The 15,166-nt window shown below is 41.9% G+C and overlaps 2 protein-coding genes across 2 annotated transcripts; both read right to left on the bottom strand.

Annotated features, from left to right (window-relative positions):
• Positions 1-4,637: 4,637 nt before the first annotated feature.
• On the bottom strand, positions 4,638-8,576 carry LOC139919852 (uncharacterized). Its single transcript, XM_071909711.2, has 13 exons — positions 8,498-8,576; positions 8,005-8,343; positions 7,713-7,841; positions 7,378-7,545; positions 7,199-7,269; positions 6,641-6,887; positions 6,374-6,460; positions 6,123-6,251; positions 5,739-5,903; positions 5,120-5,238; positions 4,917-5,019; positions 4,796-4,826; positions 4,638-4,698 (listed from the first exon to the last, which is right to left on the bottom strand). Exons 1-13 carry the CDS (start codon positions 8,559-8,561, stop codon positions 4,638-4,640), a joined length of 1,713 nt encoding a protein of 570 aa, XP_071765812.2. The 5' UTR covers positions 8,562-8,576.
• A 1,289-nt stretch (positions 8,577-9,865) lies between these two features.
• Positions 9,866-13,594, bottom strand: LOC139919871 (hepatitis A virus cellular receptor 1 homolog). The gene is made up of 6 exons (XM_071909738.2): positions 13,466-13,594; positions 12,954-13,292; positions 12,791-12,868; positions 12,498-12,568; positions 11,948-12,041; positions 9,866-11,777 (listed from the first exon to the last, which is right to left on the bottom strand). The coding sequence occupies exons 1-6, from the start codon at positions 13,506-13,508 to the stop codon at positions 11,704-11,706; spliced, it is 699 nt and encodes a 232-aa protein (XP_071765839.1). The 5' UTR covers positions 13,509-13,594; the 3' UTR covers positions 9,866-11,703.
• Between the last annotated feature and the right edge of the window lie 1,572 nt (positions 13,595-15,166).

Here is a 15,166-nt window from a genome sequence, read left to right on the forward strand (position 1 = left end):
CCCCATCGTTCCACCGTCTTTCTTCCATTCAGCAGAGCCAGCCACTTGTCTTCCGTGGCAGAGCTCAGCTGGTCCAATCCCCTGAACAGATCCAAGACTTCCACTGTGTTCAGCTGCCAGGACGATGGAGGTCTTCCAATTTGACGCCTCTCCTTACCAGAACTCGCCTCTGGGCAGGTGTATAAAATGCACAAGCCAGTGGTGTTAGGGGAGAGAAGGAAGCAAATTTAAACAGATTAAGACCCATGCTGCTGTTCAAAGCTCTGACACTTAATGCTGCCTGAATGAGAGGTGACGTGTGATACGAATCGTACAAGATATGGTTTTGGATGTTCAAACGTTTATGGAAATATCTGCGAGCATTAAGGATTATGGGTGTGCAAAGGGAGGTAACAAGCATGTCAGTATAGCTATTTCTGTCCTCAATGTCTCGCTGCCAAATGCATTTTTTCAGCATTTGATAAACTGGCTACATCAATATAAAGTCTAGTGTGTTTCTATGGAAACTTAGACCTCTGAGAAGGTTGAAATTTGCCACTGAGCTCAAGATCTGCTCAATAAAAGCGCACTATGGTAAATCTTTACACTGTGTTCAGTTCACACATGCAGCACAGAGACATCTACTACACATCTCTGTGCACTTCACAACCAGCATATCCTCAAAGGTGAAACATATAAAAGATAAATGCATATTTTATGAAGTAACATTTATCATAATTTATTCATTTATCAAATCTGTGTTAGTCACCGGGTAAAACACGACCAAGTTGGATTTCTTCAAACGAACTGGAAAGTGTTCTGTTCAAAAAAGAAGTGGCCCAAAGTTGCCTTGTACTATAATTTATTATTATTTATTTAGCCTGTGAATGATTTGTCTGGTTAAAAGATGAGCAATGAGTAATAATCTGAAAATGAATGTTAAATAGACATACAGTATAACACAGAGTGCAGAGTGATATTTGAAACTGCCGCACTCCACATACATAAAATAAATCTAGATCCTTACCCTCACAGACAGACAAATGCTCTTATACACACATTCACATGGTCACACATACACAAGCACATACCTACACACACGTGTATACCCATACACTCACTCACACACACACACACACACACACACACACACAGGCTCATGCAGGTCCCTCAGGGAAGCGACAGTGCAGTAGAATGTTCTACTTGGTTTACTTGGTGATGTCTCCATGGTAACTGTTATGTCTGACCTTCAATCATGTGCACTGCCTTCCATCTGGCTCAGGTTGGCTAATCACATCACATCAACACACACACACACACACACACACACACACACACACACACACACACACACACACACTGTCAGAAGTAAAATCAGACTTACTCATGAAGACATTTTTGGTGCTTTTTACATTGCTACTTTAACATCTTTTTATCAAGTTCATTACCAGGCAGTCACTGCAATTTGAGAGAAACGTGTCCAGCTCACGCACAACACATGTTCCCAATTTTATAATTGCTACATATTTTGCCTTGATTTTCATTTGCCCATTGACATGCGTGCTTCAGCTGTCAGTAGATGAAAAGTTCCTTTGAGCCCTCTCTGTTTTTAGGGGCTTTGCATTGTATCAAGACTTGAATCAATTAGTGCTTCTTTCATCACCAAAAAGGCCGTTCCTCAACACCCTGCACGCCTTTGACAAACCGCTGCCGTGTCCCTCTACTCTTTCTTGTTCCACCCCAACTCCCTGCCCCTTTCATTTCCCTTCTGTTCAATACTCTCATCTGCTCTGCTGTTCGCAAGTTCATACGGAGCTCCAGAAGGCCCCACATCTGGCAGCTCCTTAGGCCCAGGGACGTGCATCCGTTCTGGGGCAACAAGGCCTGGGGACCAGCCCCTCCTGTGGAGATCAGCCTTTGGTGTGTGTGGTACAGTTCAGAGTCTCCACTTCCTGAGCACTGCTGCCTTGATGTGGCCAGAGTCATAGTGCATGATTTATTACAGCACTAACCCTGTCCCCTCTGCTAATACTGCCATTATTATGCCCATACATCCCCTCCTCCTTCCTCAGTCACCCACCTGCAGTCCCACACTGAAGCCTTTACCAGATACAGCTGACACAGCTCTGCTCGGCATATACAAGGAACATTGTGTTGTTGCCTTAATGGATGTTTGGCCCCAGTAGAAGATGTTTAAAGAGGGTGGGGGAGCGATGCTGTGAATGTTGCGACAGAAGTGTTGGGGTTATGACACAGAGATCAACTGTTGGTCAGAGAGATCAGCTGTTTCCATTTGTGTCTCAGGTCCTTGTCCTTGTTATTGATTACTAGTTTGTTTCCTTGTATGGTTTAGTGGTGGCAAGCATGGTCCAAGGGGCACCAATGGGGGTGGAAGTTGGTAGGGGGCATATTGGTTTATGGCTGTGTGGCCAATCAAAGCACCCTCATCAAAGTCACCCCACCTCTCCTTCCCACAACCTTCCTTCCCTCTTTTCTTCTGTTTATTTAAGTGCCATGCAGTGTAATCAGCAGGGAGAACAGAGAGAAAGAGGAATGAGGGGAAAGCAGGATGGAGAGGTGTAGAGATGGAGGAAAAGCCCTAAAACAGGAAGGCCCTGGTGTTTATCTAAGCAGAGTCAAAGCCAGAGTGAGGAGGCGGAGGAAAGAGAGGGAAGGGCAGCGGACAGCGGAAGTCAAGGGGACCAAAGATGAGAGGAAGAGCTGGTCCAGAGAGGAGGGATGTGGTAGACTTCTGTTTAGAGGCCATGGTCACGCAGCAGGCAGAGGCTTTGTGCGTCAGCGGCACTGATTTTGTGATGGGTTAGCACTGCAAACAAACAAATCAAGCGTTATTTATGCCACCGTGGACAATTAGTCCATTTCCAGGGAAGATAACACTGTAGTATGAAAATGTGTCTCCAAAGTAACAGTTCCTCCACCAGTGGCTTAGTGGTAGGCCTCCTTTAGACACGGGTAAATAAACTTTGGTGTTGCTGCTGCCAGTGAAGAATGAAGCAGAAAAGGAACTGGAAGGCCCCATTAGAGTTTGCATATCCATCCATCCATCCATCCATCCATCTATATGTTGATCCCTGCTGCGGCATGTGGTCCCTGCAGGAGGCTGGGACAGGGGCTTGGGTATCCCCCCCTGTGCTCCCCCATTAGAGGGAGCCTCCCTCGCAGGCAGCTGCCTCACAGCTCCTCTGAGGTATCGCATCTCCTCCTCTTCCTCGTCTCGTTAATTAGGACAATCAAGAGATTTGCAGGACAGATGGATGGAAATCCAGCTGGCTGTGGCGCCTGCCCCTGAGGACGGCTCCAGCGAGGTGAGGTCTGAGCGAGCGCTGGAAGCCATTACACCAACTCACTGGTGGGACTCTGGCGCCCTCCTGTGGCTGTTGTTGGATATTGTCAGATAATGGTGGTCAATGGTTGTGAGAGGTGCGGAAAATAAAGGTCCCAAATTATTACGTTTTTATGATTTTGTTTTCAAATATACTATGGCTCAGAAAAAGAAGAATGTTTTGCAAATAAATGCAGTTCAGTTTGAAAGGGTAGTAAAGTCCTCACAGGCAGAACAGTCACTATACTCGACCCTGATTGGCCAGCTCCCCTAATTAAAATGAGGTAAACCTGCTGAGTGGAAACTTCCCAGTTCAAATTCTGCAAACTTGCCTGATTGGAAGGATTTTGTTTAGTTTAGTTTAGTTTAGTTTAGTTTAGTGAGGGAAGCCAATCAGGCCAAGTTCAGTTGTGGTGCGTTCACTGAAAAAAAGGATGGGTTTTTTTTTCATTCTAAACATGGATCGAGTATGTATTTAAATAGAAATTTGAATTCCTATAACAGAGCTCCTTTAACCATTTAGTCCACAGGCGACAGTGGCCAGTTAATTCTGAAATTCACCACCTAATTTCACTCATTTACCACGCAGCCATTTTTGAAGAAGTGGCTAAGGGAGGAAAGCAAGACCGACTCATTGGTTGTGATAAATTTCTCAGTGATGGTTGAACTACAATGAGACAAAAAAAATTTAAAAACTACATGTAACTACACAAACACTGTGGAATAATGTTTATTACTGTAAAAGGAAATGGAGAAAGATGTGGTGGTATTGCATTACACAAGTACAGGTAGTCAAGTAAACATAAAACAAACAATTGGATGGCCTATTGATGGTTATACAAGTGCAAACAATATATATAATATATACATACACAGTATAATGTTAGAAAGTTAAAGCAAACAGCAATTGCAACAAATGAAATCATACAAAAATCATCTCTGCATGTGGAAGAAAGTAAAATTTCAAAATCACATTTTGGCTGCTACAGCCTTCATTGTGGTTGTCAACCCCATAAAAGCGACACCATGCTGGTTTTGTGATTAAAGTTTCTTCTCTATTTGTTTACCAATCATAGCTGATTTTTTCATTTTGTTCTTTTTGTTTTGAGTCACCTTCTCAAACTCGGTGAACAGTGAAGTTGCAGCAGATTTTGTTTCCTTCCTCATTTACATGAAATAAAAAGAAAAAAAAGTGAATCGGGCCTGTGCTTACTATTTATACTCATTTTGCAATTTTCATGAAATTCATAACCGCTGCTTCTCTGTTACTTCTAGTAATCTCTCCAAAAGCCGAACTGTAGAGTAACTCAGCGGCTTACAGCTCTGGGACCGGCTCAGAGCCTCTGTAACGTATGGCGCCATTGGTCAGCCACGCTCTGCAGACAAGAGAAACAATAATTGTTCAGTTCCTGTGAAGGCAGTAAAGCATTTGAGGTAAGTGACTTAATGTCAATGTGACTTATAACTACTCACATGCCCTGGATGCCTTTATTGTGCTTCATTCCTGTGGACAGAGAAGGTGAGGATAAAATTAAGGAGGGAAATGTTAATGGGCTTCTAAGGAAAGACAACGCACACTGTTACGCCTACTCACGTCGAACCTGCCATGCGGTAACTATGGCAACAATCAACACCACCACCACCAATGGCACCATGATGGCAGCAAGGTGGCCACCCTGACTCTCCTCAGTGCTCACCTAACAGAGAGAGTTTCAAAGGTAAAGATAATGGAACTTTCTGACCAGTGATGTGTATTCATCTTGTGGATACATTGAAAGGCCTTGGTTTCATACTCACAGCAGCCTGACTGTCAGTAGATATAGTGGTTGAGAAGGGGTCCCTCTGTGTAGATTTGGTAGTTGGCTGGGTGTCCCTCTCAGTAGATATGGTAGTGGAGAGGTTGTCCCTCTGATGACCTGTGGGACACCGCCAACAAGAAGCAGCTAAGAGGAAGTTTCGACAGTGTTGCTTTCCAAAAACTGCAAAAGTTGCATAACTAATAAATTGAGCATTAACAGGTCACATACAGTACACTGTAGTTTACGCTTGTGGTTTTCTGAGAAACTGTGATCACATTATGGCAACAGCCTGTTTTGTTTATGTTTTGAGCTGTCATGCTGAGTGTGAGTGTGAATTAGGGCTACAGCTTGTGATTTTATAGAAATGGGAAGGAAACATCACACTATGTATATATATTAAATACTTATCTCTCAAATCTGAACACAGTTAAAGCACCACAAAGGCAACATCAAGATAAACAGTAAAGAAATGGAAACGCTGTTCTTGCTTGCCTGATATGCCTCACTTAGATGTGTCTGTAACCTGTCTTAGATGTAATATTTAGTGTTTCATCAGAGGTGTCATTTGGAACAATGAGAAAAAAAAATGGTTGTTGTAATGGAGTGAAAAACAACACCTGCTTCTCCAATGGTGACGGTGAGGACGTTGCTGGCTTCACTCATGCCGATACTGTTCCTGGCAAACATGCGGATGTTGTAGGTGGAAGGATGCATCTCTATCACCGTGGTCTCTGTCAGGTTGGGGCTGAAGTCTCCAACTCTCTTTGTGGAATCCCACGAGGCTGCGGAGAAAGAGGTCAAAGTTGATGTCAAATAGCACATAATATTTCCAGGAATGAAAGGGATGAGAAAAGGGGATTCAAAGAAAAAAAAAGTGTCTTCTTGTGTAGGCTGAACACGATACGTGCCGAATGCCAAAAGGTTAAACAATGTAATGTGAGCTTACACCAAAGGAGCCTGGATATAACAATTCATTTGAATGTTTAGAATTTTTCTCTCACCATTTACTGCTTTGTAGTCCAGGTCATAAGCGGTGATGGGGCTGCCTCCATCAAACCCAGCAGTCCAGTGAAGGGAAACCGTCTTACCTTTGACTTCCGTCAGCTCCAGTACTGGGGGGTCGGGGGACACTGGGAGACACAGAGAAAGGAGGAATAGGTGTCAAAGGAATAGGTGACACATTCAGTAAGTCAAAGATTTTGACCAAAATCAAGAAAAACTAAAAAAAAAAAAAAGCCTCTGAAATATATACCTGGAGTGAAACTTGTAGTGCTTTGTCCCCAGATTGTGGCAGCAGTTGAAGTCGTCTCAGTAGTCTTAGCTGTTGAAGTTGTGTGAACTTGGGAGAGACAGAAAAAGAGACATTTTCCCATCTCGGTAAATATTCACCTGACATCACAAAGATAATTGAAGCAGCAAAAACTTATTTTCACAGAGTTGCTCTTTAGATTTTATGATGCAACGTGTGTCAAGCAGTGTTTTTCTGTCACAGTGCTGCCTTTCAAGCTGCTTAACCCACCTTCATCCAGAGTGCTGCAGAGAGGCGCAGCTGACGCGGGCCCTATCCCTGCATTTGTTTTGGCCTGTATAAGAACACTGTACTTGGTCGATGGCTTCAGGTTGCCCAGGATGATGCTCTCTAATTCCCTTGTGGCGGTCACACTCTGGTGGTGCCACTTCTTGAACTGCCTGCTTGCAGCGTCGTACTCCCTGTAGCTGATGCTGTAGCTTCGCAGAACCCCGTTGCGCTGCTCGGTCTTCGGAGGCTAGTCAGGAGAAAACAAACACACTCTTTAGTGCAGTAAAGCATTTCACTCATTGCTTCATTTCTTAAGTATCTACATATTAGCCCACCAATCTAAACCTCCTATAAAGCCACATCTAACAAGGAGGATTTCATCTATAATTTTGTCATGTGACATCATCTGGCATTTATTGCTTTAAGTATCAAAAAAGGCTCTCTCGAAATAACATTAATAGATTACACTAGCTGAATGTGTACATATTCCACAGAAAGGGAAAATGTCTATTTAAAATGAGCGTGTCTTTGGATAACCTGTCAAAATTATGACTTTACCTTCCAAGTGACTCTGATACTGCGAGAAGTGAGGGCCTCCAGCTGCACGTCCAGTGGAGGACCCTCTGGTGCTGGAGGGAGATTAAATGTTATTTATTAAATGTCAACTCACAAAGACCTCAAAGGTGTTTTGAACTCATAGTAATGTAATTAAGGGGCATCAGAATATTAGACGCTACCTGCTTCTTTTGTGGTGACAGTAAGAACATTGCTGGCCTCGCTTATGCCCACACTGTTGATGGCAAACATGCGAATGTTGTAAGCCTTGGCCGGACGCATGTCAATCAAAGTGACCTGAGTCAGAGCAGGTTTTATGTCTGCAGTTGTTACTGCCGTATCCCAGGGTGCTGTGCAACAAGAAATCATGGGTCATGATTGCATCACTGCAATAAAATCCATACTGCCTGTACATGTATAGCACAAACCAAAGTATATATTTCAAAAGATACAATAAACTACTTATTGTTCAAAATCTATGCAGGATGTTAGGATGTTAGGATTACTGCTTGCTTACCCAGTTTGTTCTTGAAATCAATCCTATAAGATGTGATGGGACTGCCGCCATCAAACACAGGAGTCCAGCGAACAGTGATGGTCCTTTCCTTCACCTCTCTTGTCTCCACCTTCAAGGGTTTAGGAGGTGCTGAAAAGAAAGAAATGTTGCTGGGAAAAAAGTAAAAAGTAAAAAAGAAAAACCTGTCCAAAAGCCCTAGCCATTACCTACACTCTGAATTATTTCCATGAGCTATGTCACATAATAGCACTTGTTCCTTAGAGATTCGACAGTTTCCCCCTGTGCCTCTCACCTGGCACTACAGTCAGGGTGAGCTGGTGTTTGTGGTCGTTGAACCAGCCTGGTATGTCCACCCGGCAGCCGTACACCCCCGAGTCACTCTCCTGGACCTGCCTGATGGTCAGGGACACGTCTCCCTCACCGAGGTCACCTAAAAGCAGATAGCGCTCCAACAATCTGCCGGTCACCGACGTCCCGTCCGACTTGATGACCTCATTGGCGCAGCCACTGTTGGGGATGGCGCCCCGGCCCCAGCACACAGACAGCCTGCCGTAGTAGCGGGCGTCATACTTGCATGTTAGGGTGACATCCATTCCCACTGTTGCCTCGATGCTTTCTGCAGACCGGCCACCTAAAAAGGCAAAAAGATTTGTTGGTAAAGAGGAAGATGTAGAAAATCAAAAAGAGGTAGTTCTTATCAAAATATTTTAGAATTATTATCATCATTTAATCATCATTTACATGTAAATGTAAATTGTAAATCTTCCTCATAATGATTGTCTTACCTAGGAGAAGGCAAAGGAGCAGCCTGCAGCAAAAGGGCAGGTGTCTGCCGCCCAAACGAATCATTTTCCAGCTATTTAACCTCTTGTCGCAGAATCTGTCGAAGGGTTTACCTCACCTGCAAAACTGCACTAAACCAAACCACAGTGTGGTTTCAGCTTTGAAACTTTTCCAAATCACATGACGCTGTCCGTAATTTGCACACACCAACAACTTCTGCTGGCTGAAGAGGAATGCAGAATAGGACTGTTTCCTTTTCTGTGGTTTTGGTTCCTTGTACTAAAAGTGGATGGGCGTAGATGTCTTCCTTTCTAGTGATTAGAAAGAAAGCAAATCAACGGAATATCATCAAATATATATGCAGTATATATACGTATATTCTATCCATCGGTAGTGTTGAGGAAGAAATGGAAAAGTACCCACTGAGCAACATTTCTATATGCTCACTTAATATGTAACCTTTGACCCATATGTGTGACCCCTAAGTGCCTAAAACTCAAGAATACTGAGTCTGCTTCACCATTATGAGATTAAACTCTAAAAGTAACATCTTGTGTTTTTGGAATGTGCAAATGTCCAAATGTCATAGATAACACTGACCAAGTGACCTTGACAAAACAATAACTTGTTGTCCTGTAGAAGAAGGGTGTCACCTCTTATTACGCATCTCCTTAAAGTGTCGGAACTATAATTTTCATTGGTTGTTCAGTCTTGTTCATATGACCTTATACTTTTTGACCAATCGCTTTATTATATTCTATCTGTATTAACATAATCATGAAAACTGCCACTGTCTCATCCTGAGTTTTCATCCACAGTAGTTACAGGTGAGCTAGGTATAATGTTGGAATCAGAAGATAAATCAATCAAGCAATCAATCCTTATGCAGTGTTTCATATAAGATACAAGGTGTCTAGCTGCAGTGGCAGGGGTTGAAAGAGATTTTGTTTTTTATTTTTAATGAGAAAGGAAAACTAGGACAGCACTCCAAATTGACTTTTTATTTGGCAAATAAAACGTCAATTTGGAGTGCTGTCCTAGTTTTCCTTTCTCATTATCAACTACTTTAAGGATCCAGCACCCAGTTGTTATGGTATTATCGTGAGTTGACCGCGTTGTATCTTATTGTTTTTTATTTTTAAGCATTTGAATTCTGAATATTTCCCATTGGTGAAGCAGCGTAGCGACCTGGCAGAACAGTTCTGCTCCTACAGGAATTCTGCAGTAAAAAGGTGCTTCTTGTACATCTAAAAATAATTTGTTCCAGTGGCAAATGTTCAAAATACCCCAAAAAAGAAGACTTTAGTCACAAAAAGTAGTTCGATATTTGTCCTGAATGAATTTTTCTACTCATATGTGCAGATAGTTACTCTGGTTTATTCAAAGATCATGGCCTTTTGTATGTTAGACTGCTGAGTAAACATCTGAGTCTGCTGACCTGGATGTTTAGTAACCCTGCATGGTACTTCCTCTTTGTTCCCTCAAACCAAACATGTGCTGAGTAAATCTAACTACTTCATTATTTCATTCTACAAAATTGTCATCATTAAGAGTATTATAAGCATTCATCACATTTGAAACTGGCAAACTGATTTTTTTTAATTAAGCTTTTATTAACTTTAATATTTGTAGTAACTTAATCGATTTAGTTAGATTTATGTACCATTTTGTTGTTAGTTCCACAACAAACAACAAATCCAAAGTGACACTCTCTCGACTCTTGACTATGCTGACTTCTCACATTTCAGCAAACTTTTCCCACAACAGACATGTATGAGATTGCTGGGAAAATGGACCAAACAGCCAGTTAGAAATGCTCATAACGTTTCCCCCATCGATTCAGGAGTGATGCCCCCACTCCCCATTTCTGAATTTTGCTCCCACTGCTCAAAAAGCATAATCTTATTGCCCATCCCACCACCACTCCCAAAACAAGAACAAGGTCAACATTCATAATGACTCTTTATATAATGAAAATCCACATAATGGAAGTGGAGACAGATTCAATTTTTCTCATCTACTGCTATGAAAAATTAATACATGGAGGGAATTTTGGCAAAGATTTTGACAGTGGATATTTGAAAACAAGGTTCAAAGGTGAACAGTTACATCATCACATTTTTCTTAAATAGGCACTATTGATAAATTTAATAATTTACATTTTTGGGTTGAAGAATAACACAAAGGTGTGTTATCATAAACTAGACAGGAATGTAGTGAAAATGTGATTTTAAGCTGAAAGTTGAGCCTGAGCATGGTGTGTATGATGATGACAGAAAAACAGCAAGTCATCATTTTACAAAGGAAAGAAATTTGCCATAATGTTCCATTTCTGTCCAAAATATTATGCTATGGCATATACCATGTTTTTCACACTGATGAGTGTATAATGAGGGTGGAATTCTCTCTAGTAAAGTGTTCACAAGATTTTGATAATAATGTATTCTGTCCACTAGGTGGCATTGTGTCCACAAGTATAGCATTCCATCCACAACCAGAGTAAGAATTTCAGGGCTTGTGAGATCAGTTTCACCTCGACCCTCTTCACGTCATGTGAACTTTTGCCATGCAAAAAAAAAAAATATATATATATATTGATTTCTCCACAGCACACCACAGTTTCTCAACCTTTTTGGCTTGTGACCCCTTAAAAATAAGTGACGCCTACTCGCAACCCCCGTCACAGGCTGCATATGCAGAGTATTAACCAAAGAATGATTTTTCCCTTTTCGGGTCATTTCCTTTGATTAATTACCACAAACTAGAGGCTTAAAACTATTCAGTATTTCACAAGAAAAAAGCAAAACTTAGACAAGAATCAGAAAAAATAAACACGATAATATATTTGTACAGCAGAAATATTATGGGGTTTTTTCCTATTCTATAAATCATCTCACGACCCCCCAAAATTATTTTACAACCTCCTGCAGGGTCCCGACCCACAGGTTGAGAACCACTACAGAGTATGGTTTCACATATTCAGTCACATATGACACACTTGGCCTTTTCAGTGCAGTCTGAGATACTGTGACCTGCTATACTGGGGAATTTGGTAATTTCCTTTCTTAATCTCACTGATTAACAGAAAAGAGTTCAGAAGGATTCCCCTCTGTGGCTGAAGAATCCACACAGGTTGTACAGTCACTCCTTCAACCAGCCGCTGCTTATAGAAATCTTTACACTCCTTCACTCTCATCATGCCTGCCCATCACTCGGGTATTTGCATATCTTCGTAGTCGTTCTCAGCGTGTTCAGGTGTCCTCTTCAGCGGAGATCTTCTCCCTGGGTTGAAGAAACGCAAACATTAAGAGTTATTCTCAGCATGTGGTCTAAGGAGGGAAGTAAAGAGACCCGCTCAGTGGTGTCAGCTGCTTAACAGACGCCCACTTTCAAAGTGTAAAATCCATCTAAATGGCACATGAGTCACAAACTATAATCCATTCCACACTTACAGAAAATAAGGACGAGGATTATGATTATGGTGGAAGAGAAAATTACTGCCATCCTGCCAATGTTCCCCATTCCTGGGAAGGCTTTGAATCTTTCCTGAAATGAAAATGAATGGCATCGTGAACGATAGGGTCAATTATAATCCACGCATAGCGTTAAGGATGAGGCATAAATATATGGCTTATTGAAATATATTAAGAAAACAGTAATATAGCTTTGCTCTCTCTAGCTCTCTTCTCCACCCACCCCCCACTACCCCACCCACACACATGCACATAAACACATACTTTTGTTCACATGCATCAAAATAAGAGCAATATGAATAAGAACAGTTTTTTCCAAAACACTATATTTCCATTTCAAACATAAAAATACAAAAACAAAAACATTACCCAAGTAGCATTGTACAATATCTCTAAAACACGGAGGATCCAGTCTGTATTTTTTCATATAATTTTTTAACCAAGGAGAGGCTGGCCCCTATTCTTTAAAAAGTACAATCATTTGTTTAAATTTTGTGCTGTGAATCATTTTGTTTCTTCTGTACAGTACCTCACTTGTGTCAAAGTCCATCGCTGGCTCATCATTTCCCACTTCTTCAAATACTGATGTTGTCAACATTTCTGTAAGGGGTTGATACAGTCGATTACTGAGGGGTATAAAATGGAGTTTATATTTAAATGATCAAATGCAAAATACTCAATCTTATCCCTGCATACAAATATGCAATGCCAATAAGAAGAGCTGCTGAGAGATGTAGATTTGGAGAAGAAAAGTAAAAGAAAATCACTTTTGATTGACTACACTTTCTGCAATAGCAACAGTTATAACAGTTATGTGCTTACCAAGTCTCCCACCAGTAGGAAGCATGTTCTTACTGGTGGGAAGGAGTACAACCTGGGTAACGGGTTGTTCCACAGGAGCTAGTAAAAACATGAAAAACCTCAGGCTTGACTGATGAACATCACAATATGCATTATCAGCTTGGATGGTTGACATGAACGCTACCTTCCTCTATGACCAGGTGTGTGTCGGCCTTGAGGTCGTTGAACCAGCCTGGGACCTCGACCCTGCAGCCGTACACGCCGGCGTCACTCCTCTGGGCGTGGAGGATGGTCAGGGACACGTCTCCTTCTCCCACCCGGCCCAGGAGCTGGTACCTGGGGGACTGCTTGAAATCCACAGTCCCGTCCCAGGAGGAGAGGATGGTGTTGGCGCATTTGAACCGGGGCACCTTCCCTTGTCCCCAGCAAGTCTCCAGCACGCCGTGAGTGTGCGTGTCATAGCTACAGGGCAAAGTGACATTGTGCCCGATGAAGCCAACGACGGTGGAGGTGCCCTTGCACACTGTGGAGGGCAGCAGTGACAGTCAGATCACACGGGACGATATGATGCAGATCAGACACACGATTCTGAAATGTGAAGCCCCCCTCCTCACCACTACCACACACACACCACTCCACCCACACACGCTTCACAAAATGTGCATGAAGAAACAAAAGCGTAGAGTATCGACTCACCTCGGGTCAGAAGAGAGAAGAGGAGATAACAAAGAGGACGCATGTGTGTGAAGGCTATTGTATAACAGACAAAGCAGAGTCCTGAGGTGAGGACAAGAGGCGTTTCTCCCCACACACACTCCGGGCGGATGGTATCTTGCATTGAAGTTTCAACTTCCTTTTTTTGAGAGTCGTGAAGGAAATCAATAGTAGTCATCTCTAAATCTGGACCTTAATGCTTATGCTGCGCTATGAGCTCACTGGCACTGCAATGCTGTCCACTTCTGCCTCACTTGATGTTACAAAACATATATGAGACTATTTTTGATTTGTATATATCGAGGGCTCAGAGCCAAAGGGGCGTAAGTGCGTTATAGTAGATTTTACGTTTATGTTGATCAAACTTAATTAAAACTTATGGGTCATGATTTCAGTTGTGTCCTTTTGGCACTGAAAAGATCTCACTGAGACGTTTCAATTGATATGTAATACTCATATTCGCCCAAAATCGCACTTATGCCCCTTTGGCTCCAAGCCCTCAATATAAAGGTCATTTCTCACCTGAAAGAAGATGTGTATATAGATATTCTGTTGTAAAAAAAACATGTAAAATATAAATATAACATGTCATATAACATTTATTGTTAAGTGGAAAGTCCCAACATGACCAGAGGAAGATGACACACACTTCAACAGGAAAAGGTTGCACAAGTCTCCTACACTGGAACAAGCAGTTCTCAGGCATTTCAAGTGTGTATTGTTGTTGTGCTCACAGAAAATGAGTAAAATCTATTGTGTCTGAGCATGGAAAAGCAAGCTCACTGTGGGCTTTTGCAGACTTTTGTACTGTTCACAGATTGAGAACATTTTGGGTTGAAATCCCCAGTTTCCCCACAGGGATCATTAAAGTTTCATCTTATTTTCAGATGGTGTGCCATTCAAGTAGATCTGATCTTAAGGGCCTTTTCAGATTAGCTTTTTAAGAGGCTTTTCTCACCTTCTTAGACAAAACCCATTACATCATGATGGAAACTAGCAGCTTCCTTATTTGTTTATTATTACATATCAAAGGTCAGGGCATTGCATTTTCAAACTCTTAATAATAATACTACTACTACTAATAATAATACATTGTATTTGCATAGCGCTTTTTAAGATACTCAAAGACACTTTACATGAAATATGAGCATAAATATGTTTTCAAACTCCTAATGATTTCCCCCATTTTTAAGCCACTGAGGTAAACATGTCAAATTTAATTAAGTTCAGTTCAGAAGGAAGAAGCCCACTGGACACTGTTGCAGTAATTTGGCTGTGATGAGCTGTTTTGTCTCCGCTGGCCCCGGAGGAGACGGCATCTTGCATGAAGTCCTCCGCTGCTGTGGGATTGTATACGGCACTTATACAACGGTCAAGTGAGAGTTCACTCAGTGGTCAAGCGTGTTCAAAAGATATATGGATCCCTGGGACCAATCCTGTCCCCTAGATGTTGTTCCTACAAGGTTTTCTTTAAGAGATGTTCGAATCAGTCAGTGCAACCATTTTATCTATTATCACCAGCTCTCTGGCCACTGGTGTTTTCCCTTCTATCTTTAAACATGCAGGGATTCAACCAAAAAAAAAAAAAAAAACTTTTAGAAATCCCTACCAGATTTTAGAGACTGCTGTCCTCAGAGTGGCTAATGTCCTTTTAGCTGCATTTTTAGTTCCATTTTAATAATT

Source organism: Centroberyx gerrardi, chromosome 16 (assembly GCF_048128805.1).
Source record: "Centroberyx gerrardi isolate f3 chromosome 16, fCenGer3.hap1.cur.20231027, whole genome shotgun sequence".
NCBI lineage: Eukaryota > Metazoa > Chordata > Actinopteri > Beryciformes > Berycidae > Centroberyx > Centroberyx gerrardi.